Genomic DNA, 22,745 nt, shown 5'->3' with positions numbered 1-22,745 from the left:
GGAGGTTAAAATTAAGGTATATAAGGGTATATTTTGATCTATGAAATTTTATTTTCAACGGTTTATAGATATCCAATAAAAGCAATTATTTGGAATAGGCCATTCAAGTAGAAAATAGATTCACTAATAAAATAAAATTATGTGGGCATGGCTAAATGTTCTATATAGCTAGTAATATTCCACGGAATCTTAAAAACGAGGAATATGTAAAATAGAACATGAATTCGTCAGTATATTAACGGTATAATTTTAAAATAAGACTGTATATTTTGGTATATTTCTGAGGGTCGGACGGTATATTTTTAACGATAAATCCGCGGTCACACTGGTTGCCTGTTGTCCATACCCACTTTTTTTCTTCCATTATGTAGCAAATGTGTAGAAATGTGGACTCCACATACTTGTGCCCCATCGCCCCATCGCATTTGCTGAGACAGGTGAAATCCAGATTGCGATTCCAGGCTCCAGGCCCTTCTTTCCCCCGCTAGTCCGCGTCATACAGTCGAGCCTCAATTGCAACGGTCCACAAAAAACGAAAACAAATGTGAAAAGTGAAGCCCGAGACGACGCAGCAGCAGCACCCCACGTATTTGCCGTCGTCGCAGTCGCACCCCCGCACATAACTTTATTATGGGCACAAAGGAGTCGAAACATGCCTGCATCAGCTACGAGGATGCAGTCAAACGTAGTAAGTGATTAACCTTCAAAGCCTGTTAGTGTTGGCTCCATCAATTGACCAGCACAGCACCTTCCGCGCTGGCCGCCACTTAAAATGGGTCACTACGACACGAATCGACGTCAGTTCTGGAAGCCTAAAAACAAAAACAATTCTACTGCCCACCAACACAGGTGTAACTGCGCCTTATCGATTCTATTGTTGTGCTCCCATTCTACCTCCATGCTTGCTGCTGGTCAACTCACTCACTCACGTTCTCCACTCCCTCTCCCTTTCCGTTTTTTTCGGGACTTTTTCCATCTTATTACTTTTCACTTGCATTTGTGTGTGCCGTGTCTGTTCTGTTTCTCAGTGTGGGGGTATTTGCGTCTCTGTCGCCAGTGACGTCACAATAGAAAAGCTTAGCCACCCGCCGCCTTGCTACTGGTCGTACCACCAAGGGGGTGGCGTGGGGGATGGGAAACAACAAAGCAGCAAAAAGCAGAAACAGTTGACTAGCCAGCGAGTGCAGCGCACGCTGTGCTTGGGGAACACATTGCGGTTTCGGATAACTTGGAATTTTGCGGATAAATTATGAATGCTTGTACTCTTATTTGTTAGTTGCAAGATCTTCTTGTGAACACGTTCAGGGACAATGGTGCTGCATATATGTATACATACTATCAACTCGTAATCTTTCTTAGGGTATAGATTATTTTAGCCATGCGAATCTTTCGATCCACAAAAACACTGCTTTAGCGCACTTTATTCTTTCCCCCTTTAGGTTCTAGCAAGAGCAAAAAAAGAAAAACACCCGAATGCTACTGATAAGACCCCCTCCCCCATCTAAGGCCCTGCGTGCGTGTGTTTCTTATTAGACACAGCGACCGGTTGTTCGCTTCCAATAAAAAGCAGAAAGCAAAAGAATGGGAAGGCGGGCGGCGGGAGGGGAAAGAAAATGGAAATTAATGCTTGCATGCAAGCCAGAAAACAGAGAACATGAAGCAGAATTGCAGCTTTTCAATAAAATTCCGTTTCCGTGACGTCGCATAATTCTCTCTGCTATTTTGCAGTTGCTCAAATTATTCCGCATTGCATTTCATTTGCACGCCGCTCAATTCGCGGTTATCAATTGTGGCCGTCTCTCGAGTACTTACCGTTGCAAACACTCTCACCTCGACTGGTATTCAATATTTGAATACCGGCAATTGATTGCTCTCTCTCGCACATGCACACGCTTGCTCTCTTTGGGATTGGAATCCCGTTGTATGGCTCGATGTAATGGCATGCGTTAGCAATTACATATGTATGTACAAACGAATCTTACGCGGCTTAGAATAATCTTGCTTTTAGTATTTCAAACATGCACAGCATTTATTCCACAGAGTATACAAACTTCGATGTGGCGTTCATGTGGTCTTCCTACTTTTCACTGTACCGTTGGTTCTTTGGTCGGTAAACCGTTTTGAGTTACGATTTTTAATTATCGCAGAATGTGTCTGTGTGTCCATATGCAATTGTGATTCACGGATAACGGTAAGGATGTAGAAGAACACATGTACATATGTTCAAATGTACATATGCAATGAAAAGAAACGCATTCCAACTTCTAGTGTGGATCAGTATTAAATACACACTAAAGTAAGATTCCCATAAATTAAGTTTTACAATCAATCATTGTGATCTGCACTGACGTCACAATGGGGGACTGACACGCCGATTCGGGGTGTGAAAAATCACTCATCAAAATTATACTCGTATTTATAGTGGAGGGGGGGGCTCCGCTTTGGGATGGGATAAACCACCCATTTAATTATTCAATTCAACAGCTATTACTCATTGATTTCCATTTTAGTGAGCGACACGGAGCTGCGACGCCTCAAGGATGCCTTTAAGAAGTCGGCGGGCGTGGGACGACTCTACCTCAGCCGCAATGCCTTCCAGCAGGACGTTCTGTGCGAGGGCGTGCCGCCGAAGATCACTGACATGCTCTATGCCGCCTGCGGTGGCACCCAACGCGGCATCTCCTTCAAGGACCTGCTCTGCGGACTGGTGCTGATCACTCGCGGCTCCCAGGAGGAGAAAACCAAGTGAGTGATCTGACATACTTTGCCGGTATTTTGCCGAATTTAACGCCCTCATTCCCCATAGATTCCTGTGGAACCTCTACTGCAACGACTCTGGCACCTACATCGTCAAGTCGGACTATGTGCGCAACGTGAATTTGGCTCCGTTCGAAAGTGTCTCCTTGTTTGCGCAAAGCGAACGTGTCAATTTCGAGCAGTTTCAGGACTGGATTGTGAAGCATCGCAACGCCACCGTTCTTTCCAAATGGCTCCTCGCCGATAATTGCGTTAGCCTCACCTCAGAGCTTGAGACGCCCACATTCTATCAGAGCCTGGCTGGAGTCACACATTTGGAGGAAAAGGTGAGAGGGATTTGGGGACGGAACCAGAATTTGCATTTAATTAATTTTTGACTTTTATGCAGGACATTGGAGATCTGGAGAAAGAGTTCTGGCGTTTGAAGAATACTTCCCAGAATGGCCAAATCGATTTGCAGTTTCTTGGCCCCCTGATCAGCCCCCCCATACCAAAGAATGCACTGGCCGGACTCTTCAATGCCTTCGATGAGAATCGCGATGGCCACATCGACTTCAAGGAGCTGTGCTGTGGTGTAAGTGCAGCCTGTCGTGGACCAGGTGTGGAAAGGACTCGCTGTAAGTACTGCTAATGCCAATCCGCATCGTTCCCTCAATTTCACCACTCGCCCTTTGCAGTCTGCTTTAAGATATTCGATGTGGATCGGGATGGAGTGCTGAGCCATGAGGAGACCATGCAAATGATCAATGTTCTGCTGTTTGTGGCCAAGGAGAACCGGGACTCTCAGCAGTACAAGGAGCTCACTAAACAGCTTGTCATCAGCGATCTCCTCGAGTTTGGGCAGCGCAAGAGTCCGGACGGGGCACCCAGCAACGTCACGCGCGACAATGTCTCCCTGACGGCCGAGGACTTTATGCTATGGAACGTGGAGTGCAATCTTCGGCTGATGCAGCCCCTTCTGGACCTCATCTTCGAGCTTTGCCACATCGTCTTCGGCCTCTGGCCGCAGTGCAAGCACATGGAGAACGACATCGTCCGTGGCTGGCTGCGACGCGAGGAGCGGCGTCCGTATCGCGTTGGCCAGTTCTGGTACCTCATATCGCGCGACTGGTGGCTCAACTGGATGTCGTACACCCAGCACACGGCCCACACTTGCGACTACTGCAAGCGCACCGCCAGCCAGCGCAGTGCTGTGGATGAGGCGCTTGTATGCGACGAGAGCTTCAACACCCACAGCCTCGAACAGCACGATAGCTACTCGCTGGGCTCTGGCTCTGGATCAGGCTCGGCAAGCAGCGGCATTTCGGCTGGCCGCCACTGCGGTCCCGTGCGTCCGGGGGCCATTGACAACAGCAATCTAATCACGGCCAATCCTTACCGAAATGTGCGCACCCTCACCGGCGAGGGCGGCCACCTGAAGCGGGACACGCCCATCGTGCAGAGTCACGACTTTGAGCTGGTGCCCAAATCTCTGTGGAAGGCCCTGAATCGTTGGTACGGCGACAATCTGCCATTGCCCCGTCAGGTAAGCGCACTCTCACTGATCGACAATCCTGATAGTAATTCCTGTTCCTGTTCCTATTCCTGTTCCAGGTCATACAACCGCCCAACACAGATGTGGAGCTGGAGCTTTATCCTTTGAACCTACGCATCCTGCTGCACCAGGCGCAGCCATCTCAGACGAGTCTGGCCGCAGGAGCGGGAGCACAGCTTGGAAGCTGGGGCTCCACAGTAAGCGGCGGCTATGGGGTCCTGGCCTCGGGCGGTGGCTATGCAGCCATTGCGGCCAGCAGTGTGCTGCAGCCCCCGAAGCGCTACCTGGCCTACACGGCGGCCTTCAGTCGCTTGGCCACAGTGCGTCAGGTGGGGGAGTTCCTGTGCGAGCAGCTGCGCCTCAAGGCGGAGGATATACGGCTGTGGCACGTGCCGCAGCTGGACAACGGTGCCATACTACTGGAGGAAGATGCCATGTGCCTGAAGGAGCTCTTCATTCGCGACAACGACCAGCTGCTGCTGGAGATACGCAACAAGGACCTGACCTGGCCAGAGGAGCTTGGCTCGCTGGCCAGTGCGCAGAGCGGCCAGGGCACCGGGGGGGCTCCTGGTGACCGACGACGCCTCACCCGCAGCTCCATCATGTCTGTGCACGCACCGGGCGCCACGGGGCTGCACAATCTAGGCAACACCTGCTTCATGAACGCCGCCCTGCAAGTGCTCTTTAACACCCAGCCCCTGGCCCAGTACTTCCAGCGTGAGATGCACCGCTTCGAGCTGAACGCGGCCAACAAGCTGGGCACCCGCGGACAGCTGGCCATGCGCTACGCGGAGCTGCTCAAGGAGGTGTGGACGGCAACGACGCGCTCAGTGGCTCCACTGAAGCTTCGCTTCTGTGTAAACAAGCATGCGCCACAGTTTGCCGGTGGGGGCCAGCATGACACACAGGAGCTGCTCGAGTGGCTGCTGGATGCCCTGCACGAGGACCTCAACCGGGTGATGGAGAAACCGTATAGCGAGCTAAAGGACTCCAATGGACGGCCCGACAAGATCGTGGCCGCCGAAGCCTGGTCGCAGCACCATGCCCGCAATCAGTCGATCATCATTGACCTTTTCTACGGCCAGCTTAAGTCCAAGGTGAGCTGTCTGGGTTGTGGCCACGAATCGGTCCGCTTCGATCCGTTCAGTCTACTCAGTCTGCCGCTACCCGTTGAGAACTATGTGTACTTGGAGGTGTTGGGTAAGGAAGATCCTCAGAACTAGAAGACTCCAACTACAACTACAACTCCTACTCTTACCCCAGTTATCCTGCTCGATGGGAGCGTTCCCATCAAGTACGGACTGCGCCTCAACTCGGAGTGCAAGTATGGAGATCTGAAGCACAAGCTGGCCACCCTCTGCCCGCTCCAGCCGAGCCTGATGCTGGTGTGCGAGCTCTGGAACTCGCAGATACGCCAGCTGGTTGGGGACGAGGACAAGCTGCGCACGCAGACCGCCAAAGAATTGTATGTGTATCAGCTGCCAGAGCAGAGTAGCGTTCGGACGCGATCCAATTCGGTGCTCAGCACGCACATCGAGCAGGGCCTGAAGGATATACAACGGACCTCAGGTAACCCATTGAGGAGAATGAGAAGCATGAGGAGCAGGAGAATGTGGCCTGGAACCCCACCCCTAATGATCGCTCTTTATTACAGCCTCTGCTCTCGCCACCACCCAGCAGGACTCGTTGTCTTCGTTGAGTACTCTGCAAACCTCCAGCAAGGCTCTGTGCAATGGATATGGCTCCGAGGCGGACCAAATGCCGGAGGTGGCCAGATACATTAGCATCAACAGCAATGGCAGCGGAAACGGAAACGGAAGCAGTGGCCAGGTGCACGAACTGCTGCCAGATGATGCCGGAAAGGTAAGCCGGTGCTTTGGAAAGAGAGAGTGCATGCCCCACAGCCTATTTTGCTTCAAGGTATGGCTTCTAAACTATATTAACATATACACGTATTTAATATCTTTGATTTGTGCCCGCCCTCCACTCCCCCTTGGACGGGTGGGTACCCCATATCGAATCCTTGAATTCTGAACATTCTGAACTTCTGAACATCACTTTTGCCCAGGAAACGCTCTCAATGAAATACAATACAACAAGCAAAACAACTATTGAGTCAGTCATCTTCTCTGACTCAGACTCCGACTCCGTCTCCATCTGTTTCTAGAGTATCGTTTAAACGATACATATGTACATATGTACATGTGTACTTATGTACACGATCGAATCGAAATATTAAATACCAATATGTTAAATGAACAGTTGCCGCCTGTCGTCTGCCGCGTGGTTTGTGGGCTTCCCCTCTTAACTACAACTACAACTACTCTCTCTCTCTTTCTCTCTCTCTCGCTGTATATTCTCCTTTCCCACTCGCACACTGTTACGAAATTGATTTGATTTCAGTTATTGTTATATCTACTATATCTTCTACTAGTACTAATCACATTTAATTTGCTGTTTGGCCTCTTAATCTCTCTCTCTCACTCTCTCTCTCTCTCTGTATAACAATTGTAAATTATTGCTTAAACAAACACTTTAAATCCCGTTTTGCGGCTCCTATCAATTTTAAATCTTAACAAGTTGGTTTTTTTATTGAATTTAAATATATATTTTTTATACTACCATGGCTCTGGCTCTTGCCATGCCTTCTTTGTAGTTGTGTACGAAATCTGATCAAATGCTCGTCCTTTGTAGTATTTAATGCGTTGCGGAATAGTCCATTTGATTTGTAGAGTTTTCAGATTTCGAATTTTAAACGACCTAACGCACTCCACCCAATAGCTTTGCGACAGCTTCCCTAGGACTCATAGATATTTGGCATCATTATTGTACATACATACATATATAGTACCTATGGGTAGGCCATCAAATGATTTAGTTCTCTTTTTGTCATTGTATATTTTTTAATTCACCCACTCCCCTCGCTGCACAGTGGGTAAAACAGGAAATCTTGCTTATAGATGTCCTCCAGTGTATGTGTATGATCCGTTTTTAATTAGTTTTTTTATTTTTAAAAACTAAAAAAAAAATAATTAAATAATTTAAGAGTTTCCAGTTGTTCTATAATGGGTTTGGAAAGCAGGTGTACAATATTTCACAACGTAGAACCTAAAACCAATTGGAATTCGAATATTAAATAAATATACATACATACTCACTATATGTATGTATGTAATTTCACCCACTGTGCGCTGCCGTAGAAGTACTATCAACTGTTGAATTTTATTTACTCTCTGCCACCCCGTATTCACGGACTAACCCAAGCCCAACCCAACCCAATAAACCCCCAGCTAATTTGAAACGAGAGTAAAAGTAAAAAGTATGAAAAAAAACAATCAGTAAATTTGTATGTAGAATTTGAGTTGAGTTTGAGCGTTTATCCCCATAAAAATGTTGTACTATATTTACGAGTAGCTTGAACCTTGGTTAATTGAAAGCTTTAAATCCCTTTAAACTCATACACAACCAACCCCACCCCCCACACACACACACACACACACACCTACTTAAATCCAAGAATATCAATCCATTCTAATGCCAACTCTTGGTGCAGGAGTCGCTCATCCTGAGCTGCAGTCCGGAGAACACTTTTATGCACGGCACAGCCGCCACACAGCAGAAGCGCGTCTCCTCCGCCAAGCTGCTGCACACGGAGAGCAACACCAGCTCCATGTCGTACACGAATCAGTCGGGCGAGAACTCGATGGAGAGCTCCCTGACGGATCCCATGCCCATTGTTGAGCTGGCCATGGTCGCGGGTAGCAGTCGCCATGGCAGCGGGAGCGGCGATGACAACTCGTATCGGACGACACCTAACGACTCCAGTGGCCTGAGCACTGGCCACACGCTGGGGGCAGCCTCCAGCCTGGAGGAGGGTCACGATGTGGATGATGTGGGAGAGCATGCCGATGCCGAGGAGGGGGAGGATCTGGATATGGATCTTCACATAACAACGTCACAGCCGGAGACCAGCAGCGGCGTCTACTCGCGTCGCTCCTCGCAGCCCCACAGGGCGGGCAAGTATCTAGTGGCTGTCCACCGCAAGATCACGCGTCACGACAGCTACTTCCTCTCGTACCACAAGACGCGGCCCAGCCTCTTCGGGGTGCCTCTGCTCATACCCAACTGCGATGGCGGCACCCACAAGGATCTGTACTGCGCTGTCTGGCTGCAGGTGAGCCGACTGCTCAGTCCATTGCCCGCGACAACAGAGCAGGCGAATCATGCCGCCGATTGGTAAGATTCCAACAGAGCTCCCCCGTGCCCCCCTTGACTCTCCATTCTCCATGTTCTTGCAGTGACGACAGTCTGGGCTACGACTTTCCCTTCACGTTGCGAGCCGTCAAAGCCGATGGCCTCACCTGCGCCATTTGTCCGTGGTCGAGCTTCTGTCGGGGCTGCGAGATACGCTGCAACAACGAATATGTGCTCCAGGGCGCCCTGCCGCCTATCAGTGCTGTGGCTGCCAGTAAGTACACGCATGGAATGCACATCTAGGTCTTGATTCATTCATTGCCCTTGCAGGTAATACGCCCACACCGAAAATGAATGCCAAGTTCCCATCGCTACCAAATCTGGAGGTCAAACGGACACCCGAGTACACCGCTTCGTTGTCGTATACCCCAACAACAAAATACTTTGAAGACTTTACCATTGCCATCGACTGGGATCCAACCGCCCTGCATTTACGCTACCAAAGCACCTTGGAGCGTGTAAGTAGACACAGTCGACAATCAGCAGTCAGCGTCTTTACTAATCCTCGTTATTGATCAGCTTTGGGTGGACCACGAGACCATTGCCATATGTCGGCGGGAGCAAGTGGAGCCCGTGGACCTGAATCATTGCTTGCGCGCCTTCACCTCCGAGGAGAAGCTGGAGCAGTGGTATTACTGCAGTCACTGCAAGGGCAAGAAGCCAGCCACCAAGAAGCTTCAGATTTGGAAACTTCCACCAATATTAGTACGTTGAAAAGTGTCCAGTTCTTATGCCCGGTACTCGAAGAGTACGAGTGCATTCGATTTTTGGTGAAAGTGGATTTGTGTGACACCCAGAGGGTAGCGTTTCCGACCCTCTCTCAGCATCACTAGCCGAGTCGAGATAGCCATGTCTGTCTGTCCATCCGTCTGAGCCGATGAGCGCCTTGATCTCAGAGACTTTAACAGCTAGAGCCCCACGCCCCTTCCGAGCCCAAAAAAAGTCGAAAGTCTGTGCATTTTTAAGATAAAAGGAAACCAAAAAAATAGGTTAGGTTAGGTTCAGGCGGTAGCCTGGGGGAGTGATGAAACCTCCCCAAGCTCACTTAGACCTGTAAAAAGGTCCGTTGTGATGCCGCATGGGCGTGTGCCCTTTCTCAATGCCTAAAATCCGAGAACGAGTTGCAAAATTAAGGGCAGTCCCATCCGGAGGCTTCACAGAATCATAGAGAATTAATAAATATAGCAGATTGCTGAATCTCGATCAGATCGGATCATTATTATAGACAAAAGGAAAAAAGTAAATTGCCTTGACTACGCCTTTAAAGCGCTTTCTCATTCATTCTCTCTCTCGCTCTCTCTTACACACACTCTTCCTCGTGCAGTATACACGCTCTGGCAGAAGGGAGCGAGATAAAACGGCTGGTGTTGATGCGAGAATAGAAAAAAAAGAGACAGATAGTTAAAAAAAAAACAGATCAAAGAGGTGGCCACAATATTTTGTATAAGTTATATAGATCATAAGCTCATGCTTGTATACTGACTGAGTACCGGGTAGAAAGTAGAGCCGCGGCTCACAACGCACCCGCTCGTCAAGATTATCTTATTGATACTTTCTGCTTACAGATTGTGCACTTGAAGCGCTTCAACTGTGTCAACGGCAAGTGGGTCAAATCGCAGAAAGTGGTTCATTTCCCGTTTGACGAATTCGATCCCACGCCGTATCTGGCCTCAGTGCCGCAGGAGACGATATTGCGGCACAAGGAGTTGCTGGAACTGAAAGCAGACAGTGATAGTATGACAAAGGCAATGCCACGCAATCAAATTGTGAACGAACTGGATGAGATCCAGGACCAGGCGAAGGAGGACCAAACAGCAGACTCTGCTTCGACTTCGACGACGACGACGACGTCCACGTCAGCGTCAACGTCTAAAGTTGCTACAGGAGCTACTGGGAATACGGGAAATGTTTTACGCCAGAGCAAAACGAATAACGCGGCCAGGCGACAACGCCTCATCTCAACGAGTCTCACCAAGACGCCCATTGTGGATGGCGAATTCGAGGACTATCATCAGCACCGCCTTAAGCCAGATGTGGATGAGTTCGATCCCAAGTACAAGCTGTATGCTGTTGTGGTAAGTATTCCGCTACCAGACCTGAAGACGATGTGTTTTCTATCCTCCGTTTTCTTTGTAGTCCCACTCTGGTATGCTGAATGGCGGCCACTACATTTCTTATGCATCGAATTCGTCTGGCTCGTGGTACTGTTACAACGACAGCTCCTGCCGCGAGATATCCCAAAAGCCCGTGATCGATCCAAGTGCCGCATATCTATTGTTTTACGAGCGCAAGGGTCTCAACTATGAGCCGTATCTGCCCAACATTGAGGGTCGAGCGCTGCCCCATAATGCCTCTGGTCTGCAGCTCGATGTGGACGAGACCGAAGGCGAGCTAAAGAAGCTGTGTGCAATTTCCTAACTGATGCGCACTCTGCATCCATCCCCACCTCCACCTGTGGTCATTTGGCTATGAAGGATTCGCCACATTCTTTTCCCCGATTCCGTTACGCTCTATTGTGTTTTTGTATGTTTTGTTATTTACTATTCTAAGCTCAATTGGATTGCTGCTGCTTTAGATGTTTGTTTAGCCCCTAATTAGCTGTAAGCCTGCTTGTGCGACTACTTCGTGGCCGTAGGGCATTGGTGGGACGGGACCTCGGTTCATGCGTGTACCATATAATTTCCAGTTTAGCTTGTATATAAATACGTTTAGTGGGTAGCAGGCTAGTGCCTGAACAGCGTTTGGTTTGCCAATACTATGAATATCTGATATCTGATTGATCCCCATATTTTGCTTGTTGCCGTGTTTTTGTTTTGTTTGGTTTTTTTTCGTATTCGTATTAGGCCACTAGTGCCAGCCAGAATGTAATTATTTTTAGGCCGGATTGTGTCCGACCATTCCATTTGCGAGTACTAGTGTATTGTAACTATCGTTGTATGTAAATAACAAACGGAAGTGAGGGGACGGGACTGGACTGTAGACAGTTTGATATTATAATAATCATTGATCGGGAAAGGAAATGTCAAGAGAGATGTTACGAATTTCTAAACCAGAAATGCGAACCTGCTAACTATTGATTGTTGCTCTACTCATATGTATTTACATGTATTGATTATTATTGATTGGCTTTGTGCGGAGAATCGAATCGGTTCCGAAATTACATAGTATTTTGCGCTTGTCACAGACAGATCGACTTGGACATGTCTAATCTAATGATTATGTATTTGATATTTACAAATTATATATGTATACACACCCACAGATATATATAGATACATAAATAATTTATATTAATATATACATGAACATGATATATTCAAAGAAGATACCTATTAATAAAAAGATTTTTGCTTGAACTCAATCGTAATCAACAGCGGAGACGGTGAACGGATCAACAATATTTAGAATACCCTTGAGTGAAGTATGCAGAGTGCGCTCAAGTAAAATACTCGGGCGCACAACATTTAACCGATGAGAGGACCTCGAAGGAGAGGATGTTTTCCAATTCATTCGAGTGCCAACATTCTTTTGCCTATATTTATGTACAGACGTAATCGCAGCAAAAGAAAACCCGGGTCTACTACACCAAGAAGTATACAATTTGGTAGCACTCCAAAGAGCTGACCCTATTCCTATAGATAGGGATTCCCATCTCACTTCCCAAACAAATTCAACACACTCGAATCGTTGTTCTTTGCAATGGAATTCAATACATTTATATATTGTATCTAGATTATGTTGTAATCACATAGTAAATATGTAAGTAAATAAGCATTATTATACGTGTCGTATGTGAATTGGTATCCGTTCCGTTCCGTTCTGTTCTGTTCTGTTCCATCTGTTTCGTTTCGTTTAGTTTTGTTTCGTGTCTGAAGCAAGAGCAGGAGCAGGAGCAGGAATACCGGTATTCGTCAAGTGTCAAGGATGTAGAATTTGTAATATTTGTGTGAACGCGACGAGATTATCGTTATGGGGTTTGGTTTTTGTTTCTCATTGCAAATGATTATGATAAATATTAATGTGTGTGTTTCAGATTTAAATTCTTAGCTTGAGTAAAGTATATTTTGTTGTGGAATACGAATAAGCCTAGCATAGATTTTGAGGTGGAAGAGGAGTTGCCTAGGCGCCAGAAGTATTCGATAGCTGGCCGGGGACCGAGAATTGCGGTCGGAAGTTGGCAAAGTTCCCGGCAGGACCGCCAGTGAATGCAGGCAGAGTTGTGCCCTGGAATCCACCCGGGAACTGGCCCATCAATTGAGCTGCAAGCAAAGAAAATCATTAAAAATGGGTCTCGGGAAAAGACTGAGGCTCGGGGAGCCTGCACTTACCTGCATTGGAGGAAGTGCCGGCGGTGGCCGCCAGGCGAGAGAGAATCGACCGCTCGGACATCTGCAGGCGCTGGGCCACGGGTGGGATGCGGGCCAAAGTGGCCGGCAGGCGGGAGACATCACTCTTCATGTCGGAGAGCAGTTCCTCCAGCTGGTTGAGCACCTTGTGCAGCACGGCATTGGCGGGCTTGTTGCCAGCCAGCGACTCCTTGCTGAGATGCTGATGCGACTCGGCCAGACACTCGACCTCCGCGAAGCGTGCATTCAGCGACATGGCCGGGTGGCTGGGGTCCTGGGCGAGATTGAGGAATGCCGCCCGTCGCAGCTGCTCCTCAATGACTAGGGCCTGCTCCAGCAGCTTAAAGCGTCTGGCCAGAAACTTGTTCTTGATCTCCAGGAAATTGCCCTTGCCCACATCCATCTTGAACGGCTCATTGATGATAGCGAAGCGTATGTCGTTCTGGATGTCCTGCCAGCGTCCATAGCCATGGGTCACAATTCCGGCCAGCAGCCAGTAGTCGTGGCGACGGTGCCAGATCTCGTACTCCCTGCCGGGCACTGCAGCCTTCTCTTCGTTCAGCCAGAGGGTGTGCAGCTCGGTGAAGCCGCCATCGGCGATATTGAACATGAATGTGCGCTTGAGCACCTCGAGATCCTCCACCAGCTTGCTAGCCGCAGCTGCTCCGGCGGCAGCTGTGGCCGACTTCTGGTCCGCGCCAGCACTGGCACTGGCAGTGGCACTGGCACTGCCGCTGGCCCCACTGGGCTTCTCCAGTTCGCCATCTTCCTTGACGATCATCACATCGTCATCGTCGTCATCAATGATCGTGGTGGGGATGGCCGGCTTCTTGTCGTCCACCTTCTCCTTTTCTTTTTCCTTCTCCTTTTCCTTCTCCTTCTCCTTGTCCTTTTCTTTGTCGTCCTCCTCCGTCTTGGGTTCCGCCTTGAGCTCTGGCGTCTCCTTGGCCTCTTCTTTAGGCTCGGTCTTGGGGGCTTCGGCCTTGACCTCCGCCGCTGTCGCTGCCACACTTGGTTTCACCTCCGCAGATGATTCAGATTCCGTCTGTGGCTGCTCTTGTTTGACATCCGACGGCTTCTTGTCCTCGTCAGCCTCTTGCTCCAGCTTTACATCGCTCTTCTCGGGTGTACCAGTGTCTTTTTCCTTTTCCTTGTCCTTTTCTTTCTTCTTCTCCGCTTCTTTCTCTTTGTCCTCGCCCTTCTCCGAGGCAGGAGCTGGACTGGGCGCCGCACTGGTGGCAGGCGTGACACTGTTGCTGGTCGTGGCACTTTTATCCACCTCCGCGACGGGGCCCGCCACAGGCTTTCCAGGGGGCGCTTCCAGAGCCGCTGGGATCTCTACCTTGGCTCCCAGAGCCGCCTGAACGGGCTCGCATGGCTTCAGGATGATCTCCGGCATGCTGTAGTAGCCGTTGATGTGCTCAAACTCTTGCACCTTCTTGCGGATCAGCGACATCACGCCGATACGGGTGAGCACGTGCTGGCGGGAGAGACCCTCGCGTGGAACGCCATCGGCAAAGGTCTCCGCATTGTCGGCGCCCGGCTCGCACAGGTGGCGCATGAACAGCGAGACGTAGGCCTTGAAATTGCGCTCCGATTTGCCGCGCAGATCCCTGACCAGCCACTGCGAGTTGAAGGCATCCTGGGGCGGCATGCCGTACCGCATGATGGCATTGAGGAAGCTCTTCCGCTGTCGGGCATTGAAGCCGAGAACCTCAATGCTGCCACCCACACGAGCCAGCAGCGGTGGCAGGGGCCGATCGTCGCGCCTGTCCACACGGCGTTTGCCGCGACGCTCGCCGCCGTTCTGCTCATCAAAGTCGTCGTCGCCGCCGTCCTCATCGGAGCCGCCCGAGTACTCCGAATTGTACTCGCTGCCGTTGTCCTGCCAGTTGGAGTCGTCTCGATTGGTGTCGGCGGCCACAACTCCACCGTCCGTGTAGTTGACCTGCTTCCGGACGCGCTTTCCCTTGCCGAGGCTGCGGCCGACATCCTCCTGGTGCTGCTCGTAGTGGTGGCGCAGCAGCTTGACCCAGTAGGCGGGGTCAGAGTTCTCGGCATCCTGCTTGATGATCTCCGTCTCCTCCTCCTCTTCCTCCTCCTTGGTGGCGTAGGAGGCCACCTTGAACGAGGAGAGGTACTCGTTGGCCCACGACTCTTTCTCCTCGATGCCGCGATTGGTGCGGTCGAGCAGCTCGGCCACCGCCTTGTCGTCGTAGTGGATGGCCTCCTCCTTGTCGTCCTCCTTGAAGAGATCCTCGGTGCCGAAGCGCAGGATATCGTCCAGCTCCTGCTTGGTGAAGTTTGCCCCCTTGCCGCCCATCCCGGGTCGCACCACCAGATGCGTGAGCATCATCTTCCGCTTGGCCACCTGCGTGACGCGCTCCTCGACGGAGTTGCGTGTGACAAAGCGGTAGATCATCACCTTGTTGGCCTGCCCGATGCGGTGAGCTCGTGAGAAGGCCTGTATGTCGTTGTGGGGATTCCAGTCAGAGTCGTAAATGATGACCGTGTCTGCGGTGGCCAGATTGATGCCCAATCCGCCCGCTCGGGTACTCAGCAGAAAGACAAACTGCTGGGCGCCGGGCGCATTGAATCTGTCGATGGCCTCCTGGCGCACTGTGCCCGTGATGCCGCCATCGATGCGCTCGTACTTGTACTGCTCGCCTTCGAGGAAGTCCTCGAGTATGTCCAGCATTTTGGTCATCTGCGAGAATATCAACACGCGATGGTTCTGCGATTTCAGCTGCCGCAGCATCTTCGACAGCAGCACCAGCTTCCCGGCGGCCTTGGTCAGCGAATTGATCTCGTACAGGCCGCCCGCGGCGGTTTGGGCCTCTTCGGCAGCGGAGGGAAACAGATACGGATGGTTGCAGCACTTCTTGAGGTCCATCATGATGTTGATGAGCGAACAGGAGCCACCGCCGGTCTTCGAGTTGAGGGCCTCGTAGTTTTTGGTCAGAATGAACTTGTAGAACTTCTTCTGCATCGCCGAGAGCTCCACGCGCACGATAAACTCCGATTTGGAGGGCATGTTCTTGAGCACATCCGTCTTGAGGCGGCGCAGCATGTGGGGGCCGAGCATCTCGTGCAGCCGCTTCACCTGCTCCTCCTTGGAGACGTCGGCGAACTCGCCCTGGAAGGCCTGCAGGTCGTTGAACTTGTCGCGCGAGAGGAAGTTCAGCAGATGGAACAGCTCCTCGAGATTGTTCTGCAGAGGTGTGCCGGTCAGCAGCAGCTTGTAGGCAATCGAATAGCTGTTCAGGATGCGGAAGAACTTGCTCTGGTTGCTCTTCAGGCGATGGGCCTCATCCACCACGAGGACGGCCCAATCGATGCTGCCCAGGCAGGCGGCATCCATGGAGATCAGCTCGTAGCTGGTCAGCAGCACGTTGAACTTGTATTGGGTGGTGCGCAGGCGGGAGACCTTGCTGCCGCGGATGGCCCCCTCCTCGAAGCTCAGCTCGTTCTCGCGTATCACCGCCCGCGAGTCCTTGTCGCCGATGTACGTGATGCAGTAGAAATCGGGGGCCCAGAGCTCGAATTCGCGCTCCCAATTCACGAGCGTGGACAGCGGAACGGCCACCAGGAAGGGTCCGCGGCAATGGCCCTCCTTGTACAGCGAGTAGAGAAAGGTGACCGTCTGTATGGTCTTGCCGAGACCCATCTCGTCGGCTAGAATGGTGTCGATGGCCTGGCCCCAGCTGTAGCGCAGCCAGTTGATGCCCTCGATCTGGTAGGGATGCAGCTGCATCCCGGTCTCGTCGAGGAACGCCGGCTGGCCCTCGTACTTCTTCTTCAGATCCGTGGTGGGCTTCTCAGGCGGCGGTGTGTAGTGTTTGACAGGACGGTCCTCGTCGTCCAGCTCCATCTTCTTGGACTTGCGACCCTTCTTGCTCTTCTTGCTGCTGGAGCGCGTGTTCTCCGATGTGCAAACGGCCCGCAGGTCCTGGTAGTAGTCGATGGCCTGCCGCAGGCCCTGGATGTCGTCGCCCTCCTCCTCCCACGTGGACTTGTCGTACGGCAGCTCGCGCCATTTGACCAGATACATGGTGCTGCCGTCACGGGCCGTGCGATGGTTGATCACGCGCTGGACAATCAGCCATTCGGGCTTGACGCCGTTCTTGTAGAAGCGCTCCTCCAGCTGCTCCTCATCGTCGTCGTCGGCCTTCATGCCGACCTTGTCCTTGTGCCGCTGGATGCGCTTGAAGCGTGTGTCGGCCTCGTCCAGCGACTCCTCGAACTTGGGTGGCTCCTCCATATCGTATTTACGCTGGAACGATCTGATCATCAGCGGATGATGCACGTCCAGCTGCACCTCGGCCACCCATTCGCAGTGCCAGTAGGACATGTTGTGCCACTTGATGAAGTACTCGCGCACTCGGGTGCCTGCTGCCGCGGCCTTCGATGAGGAGGTGGTGCCCCGTGATGTCGAGGGCTGGTCATCGTTGGCCGAGCGCTGTACGGCCCAGCGCCAGGTGATTATCTTCTCGGCCTTGCCGGTCAGCGGGGGACAGCTGCAGCGCGGGCAGCGCCAGTCGCCGTCGGGTATGGTGTCCAGGGCAGGATTCAGGCAGAACGTGTGATACGCCGAGGGGCACGAGTCGCAGCACAGCAGCTCGCCCCCGTCCTTGCACACGCGACAGAACTCCTGATGCTCGTCGTCGTCCTCCTCCTCGGCGGCCCCGCCATCGGCCTCGCAATGCGGACACGACCACTTACCCTCTGGCGGCTCGTCCAGCTCGGGCTCCAGGCAGACCAGATGATACGCCCGCGGACAGGTGTCGCAGAGGATGATCTCGCCGCCCTGCTGGCACACCTCACAGTAGTCCTGATGCTCGTGCTCCCCGTCCTCGCCCTCGGGGAAGTTCTTGGTCTTCTTGAGCTTGTTCTTCTTCTTGAACTTGTTGCCGATCTTGGTCTTGGCCTTTTTGCGGACCACGGGTGTGCCGTCATCTTGATCGGCTGCTGGTCCGGCCGCGGCTTCTGCCGGCTTAGCGGAGGAGGTGGCCGGAGCCGCCTCCTTCTCGTCGGCACTGTCGTCGGACTTTTGCAGCATGCGCTCAAACTCCAGATCCGAGTCGCGTTCGGAGGCACCGCTTGCGTCCTGCTCATCGTCGGAGCTGTCGCGCTTGCGCTTCCCGAACTTAATCTTCAATGTTGGAACTTTCCCAGAGGGTCGCCGGCCCTTCTTGCCGCGTCCGCTGCGTTTGCGACGGGGCTTCTTCTCCTCCTCCTCTTCCTCCTCCTCCTCCTCGGCGGCCTCGTCGTAGATGTCGTCGGGCTTCTCGTTGCGCGACGAGCGCGAGGAACGCGGCTCCTCCGGCTCATCCCCGGCCACACTGCGCGGTGCCTGGCCGCCGCTGCTGCCTCCTGCCGCAGCCGTAGCCTCCTGAAGGATGTGGGGATTGCTCTCGCAAAAGTCCCGCCACTTGGCCCCCACGAGCATCATCAGCTTGGTGGCGGCCACCTTGGGGTTCTCCTTCTGCAATATCGGACGCACGTGCTGCATGAACGCCTTGTAGGTGGTCAGGTTCTGCAGCTCCTCGTCATTGTACTCGATCTCCACGTCGCAAACGCCAAAGGCCGAGCAGACATCCTCCACGGAGGGCATGCCTGGGTTAGAGCAGGGGAGAGGAGACATTATACGATATTCGTGGGAATATTGTCAGTTTTCGATCGCTTACCCGATGCGGCCGATTCCTTCTCCTTGGCCATGGCCGCCTGTTTTTCCTCCTTGCGTTTGCGTCCGCGCTTCGAGGTGCTCGCGTATTCCACCTCCTCATCGTGCTGCACAAAGTCACTGTCCTCCTCGCTCTCGTTCTTCTTGCGCTTCTTCTTCTTGCGCCCCTTCTCCTCGCCCTTGCGGGTCTTGCGCTTCTTGCCCTTCTTCTTCTTGCGACTGTCCTCGGGATCGTAGTCATCGTCCTCGTCATTCTGCGTCAGTGCATGTGTATAAATCGATAATTAATCAAACAGCTCTACATAATCTGACAAAGAGGGAAGCCTGCTGAACATCCTGTTCATCCTGCGAGTCTCCGACGACCAAGAACCGAGCGTGCACTTTCTCAAAACCTTCGCTGTTCCAAAGGACAGCAGGGGAAGGATTGGAACACGCCTGCTCTCTGCGCACCAGCCGGTTCTCGCATCTGGTACACGGATGGGTCCATAGCCATAGCCATGGGAGAATCACCAACCCGACGAATGCGAGGCATTCTAGCGCTCCGATCCTTCAATGGTCCATGAATCGGTACCGATCCGTTCTGTGGACTCACAAAAAGACGGACACAGATCGGAAATTATCGGGGAATGGGAAGAAAAAGAAACGAGAAACTGAAGACCAAGAAGTTTCACATCCCGGAGAAGAACTCGAGGCGACAGCTCATCGACATTCGGACTTGCAGGGCACTGTCACTGAAATATCAGCTCAAGAAACTAAAATTCACAGACATAGTGCCCTAAAGCAGGAAACATAGGAACACATCCTATGTGGATTCCCAGCACTCTATAGAAGGATATCTCAACAGTTGGGAAATAAGACCCAAGAAACGCCCAAAGATATATACAGATCTTCCACATAATCCTATCGGCCGGTACAAAGGAGTAATATATGGTCTGTGGTACTTTGGCCTTGTAGTAAAAAGAATAATAATAAACCTATTGCATATGGTATTAGTATTATTCCTAATTCAAACCCCAACCCCAGCACTCATTCCTAATGGGAATGGCTGTTTCCAACAAGAAGATCCGAGACAACGGAGGACCAAACGCACAAGTGAAAGTTGCGAAAGAGAATGCCAAAATACATGTCGTGTGCGCGATGCTCAGAGATATGCCTGCTCGACTCGAGGTACACTATGGTAAATCGCTTGCTTAGGAGCCCGCCCAATTGGTTTTCCCTCCAGTATCATTCCGTTTACGATCGTTGATTCGCGATGAAGGTTAAGCTTTCTGTGGTTCTATCTGTAGATTTGCCAGGTCAAGGTGGGACTCTCAGAAGTATAGTATAGTATATAGAATATTTGTAGATAAAGAAATACTAACAATACTCACGTTCGGCTTCAGTGGCGCATCGGAGTCGTTGGAGAGCTCCGCCACCGGTGCATTCTCCTCCTGTACCTCTTCTTCCTCTAAACGATGCGATGGGGATAGAAAATGGGGATAACACAATGTCGATTAGTTTTCAGTAATTATGGAATTAGCGAGAGGTTGTGAAACTGGGAAATTCCCAAAATAAAACCCGCACTCAATCCGTGCTTTACCGTGGATCATGTTCAAGTGCCGCGCGCGCCTCAAGGACGGAGGCCACCTAATCCTCAAATGTGGAAATCAAAAGGAGAAAAGGGGGGGAAAAAAAGGAAACAGCGGCGGTATTTTTTTCGATTCAATATTTTATTTGATTCTATTTTTTTTTTTTTGCTTTTTTGTCAAGTTTTTTTTTGTTGTTTCTCCGTTTTTCATTTTGTTGTTTGTTTGTTTGTGGTCTCTTAATCATTACTAGTATATAACAATATCTCGTTTTTTTGTAAGATTTTTCATTCTGCTGGTCTTGTCAGCGGTGTTTGCTCTTAGTTATACAATAATAATAGCAATAATAATAATAATAATAATAATAATAATATTTTTCTCTCATGTCTCTTGATCTGGTCTACTCCTTCGTAATCGTACTCTTAACTTTTTCCGTTCTCCTCTCTCACGGCACTCCGGCACGCACTCGACTCTCATTTCACTTTCCATTCATTTCATTTCATTTCACTTCATTTATATTCCTTATTAAGTTCCTTCATTGTTTTTTTTTTCTCATCAATTGATGTGTTAGTGTGTGTGTGGTGTGTGTGTGTGGGCGTTGTGGGCGTGGCATTTATATAAAAACTAGTAAGTTTCCGTATGTTTTTTGTTGTTGTTGTTTGCTTTACTTATCAAATGTCAATGTTGTATATAATATATATATAATTTTTAGTTGTATATAAATTGTATATATGATTTTTGTAATTGCTACGAATCGATTTATTCCGTTTGATTTTCCCCTTTTCGTTTTTGTCATCAATCATCATCGTCATTTATCATTTATCGTTTATCATCGTTCTCCCCAATTCTTCCCCCCCCCCCCCCCCCACAGTTCTACTTAAATATCGTATATAAAAAATATTGCAACGAAATAGCTAAAATTTCTTCGGTTTTTTGTTTTTCACTTACAATTTCGTGTTAGATCCTATGCTTTGTTATGCTTTCGTTTCCCTACCCTATCGTTCCTCCCTTCCCCATCATTTTGGACACTAGTAGAGTTTTCAGCAAATGATTTGATAATTCTCAAGCGACAATGACAATTTCAATTTTACTTTAACTGTTGCCGTTACCGTTACCGTTACCTTTACTTTTACTGTTACTGTTACTTAAGGAAGCGTCTGGGTATGGTCTGGTCTTACTACGAACTAAAAGAGGGCCGCAATAGTAGCTCTGATACAACCATTAAGTATGCAATGTATATCCTTTCCATTAGTCCTCCCCTCCCCTCCCCTCCCTCAATCATAGTTTTTTGAGCAATGTGAATTTTCTAAACACCCCGCAAAAAAAAAATATATATATATAAATATTCTTTGTCTCTCTGCTTGTGGTAAAATAATTCAAATAAAATTAGTACGGATAGATAGGATCTTTTTTGGGGGACCTGTACTTCTACTGTGGCTATAAAAAAAAAAACATATGTATATATTACAAATTAACTAGTTATCGATTAAAAACAGACGAATAATTTTTACTAAAAAAGCCGCTAGAAATTAACAAGTCGTTAGAAAAGTTCAGTCTATTGTTAGAGGCACGCCCGCATGCAACACCCGCGCATCAACCCCGCCTGCCGCAACACCGAAAGGAAAATATATATTTATTATTGAATGTTGCCTCTTTGGGTGCTCTCTGTGTATCCTTATGTCTCTGTCTGTCATTCACGGAATTCAATGGTTTGGCAAACATTGGCTCAATATCAAGTGCTAGTTTTGGTTCTCAACAGTTCCCTAGGGCCGGGCCGTATTCCACCAGGAGCTGACTGAAAGACTGACACACACGGCTGTCGTAGTACTTTTGAAGTACAATTCTGCCCTGCTGCTGTGCTGCCAGTTCCAGTCAATTCCGGCGGAAGTCTACGGGTCAATCCTGCATGACATTCCACATCGCATCTACATGTGTTTCTACATTCTACATGTAATGACTGTGCTTGCAACTGTAAATTACGGCCATTTTGTGCTCTTTCTCTCTCTCTCTCTCTCTCGTTATAGAACCAAAAGCTATGCCCGAAAAAATGCAATAATTTTGTGGATGAGTATGAGTGTGTGTGTGTGTGTGTGTGTCCGTGTGTTGTCTGCCGTTTGTAACAAAATGTTAAAAAAACAAAACAAAAAAATAAAACAGAAATCAAGATAGAAAAATAAAAAAAAAACGTATTAGATTAAACGAAAAACATACAGACTATATTTAAAAGTTGATATAATTAGAATAATATAATAATTATTATTACACACAATAAACGCAAGCAAAAATAAGAAAAACACACACAACACGCGTGTGTTTTATTTCTTCTCATTTAGTTACGATCCGATCTTATTCTCAAGCTGCTCTCATGTCTGGTCTGGGATGTTCAACAACAAAAAAAAAAAAAAAAAAAAAATGTCTAAGTCTACAACTCGTATAAATTGTTGCTCAAACGCGTTTAAAAATATTGATTTTGTCTCCTCCTGCACGTTCTGCATTCTGCATCCTGCTTTCTGCATCCTGCATCTGCTATATTTATATATATAATAGTTTCATATATGTGTACAAGTTATATATGCATCTTTCGTTTCGATAAAAAGTATCTTTAA

General features: G+C 49.7%; 2 protein-coding genes across 4 annotated transcripts in view; one reads left to right on the top strand and one right to left on the bottom strand.

Annotated features, from left to right (window-relative positions):
* Positions 1-321: 321 nt before the first annotated feature.
* On the top strand, positions 322-11,515 carry Usp32 (Ubiquitin specific protease 32). 2 transcript variants are annotated; one of them, XM_001353983.4, is made up of 14 exons: positions 322-688; positions 2,511-2,745; positions 2,807-3,083; positions 3,146-3,374; positions 3,435-4,282; positions 4,351-5,491; positions 5,555-5,860; positions 5,946-6,154; positions 7,845-8,527; positions 8,590-8,759; positions 8,816-9,003; positions 9,065-9,250; positions 10,111-10,620; positions 10,682-11,515. In XM_001353983.4, the coding sequence occupies exons 1-14, from the start codon at positions 631-633 to the stop codon at positions 10,961-10,963; spliced, it is 5,322 nt and encodes a 1,773-aa protein (XP_001354019.3). In that variant the 5' UTR covers positions 322-630; the 3' UTR covers positions 10,964-11,515. The 2 variants fall into 2 exon arrangements, with proteins under 2 accessions (XP_001354019.3, XP_015043410.2); XM_015187924.2 differs by having other exon boundaries at positions 5,946-6,211.
* A 714-nt stretch (positions 11,516-12,229) lies between these two features.
* The window catches only part of Mi-2 (chromodomain-helicase-DNA-binding protein Mi-2 homolog), a 29,454-nt gene continuing 18,938 nt past the window's right edge, over positions 12,230-22,745 (bottom strand). The window contains exons 2-5 of one of the 2 annotated variants that reach the window (XM_015187922.2): positions 19,936-20,021; positions 18,579-18,828; positions 12,874-18,507; positions 12,230-12,804 (exon numbers count right to left, since the gene is read on the bottom strand). In XM_015187922.2, the coding sequence (XP_015043408.2) occupies positions 12,665-12,804; positions 12,874-18,507; positions 18,579-18,828; positions 19,936-20,021 (6,110 nt within the window). In that variant the 3' untranslated portion in view covers positions 12,230-12,664. The remainder of the gene's footprint in view (positions 12,805-12,873; positions 18,508-18,578; positions 18,829-19,935; positions 20,022-22,745) is intronic. The other variant, XM_002135168.3, reaches the window with a different exon arrangement.

This window comes from Drosophila pseudoobscura, chromosome X (assembly GCF_009870125.1).
Source record: "Drosophila pseudoobscura strain MV-25-SWS-2005 chromosome X, UCI_Dpse_MV25, whole genome shotgun sequence".
NCBI lineage: Eukaryota > Metazoa > Arthropoda > Insecta > Diptera > Drosophilidae > Drosophila > Drosophila pseudoobscura.
This window is presented reverse-complemented; position numbering and strand designations above follow the sequence as displayed.

Bases quoted from the DNA above. Each gene is read 5' to 3' on its own strand.
- Usp32 (XM_015187924.2), top strand. From the start codon at position 631: ATGGGCACAAAGGAGTCGAAACATGCCTGCATCAGCTACGAGGATGCA. The intron at 2,746-2,806 runs GTGAGTGATCTG...CATTCCCCATAG, and splicing joins TCCCAGGAGGAGAAAACCAA to ATTCCTGTGGAACCTCTACT. The intron at 8,528-8,589 runs GTAAGATTCCAA...ATGTTCTTGCAG, and splicing joins GCGAATCATGCCGCCGATTG to TGACGACAGTCTGGGCTACG.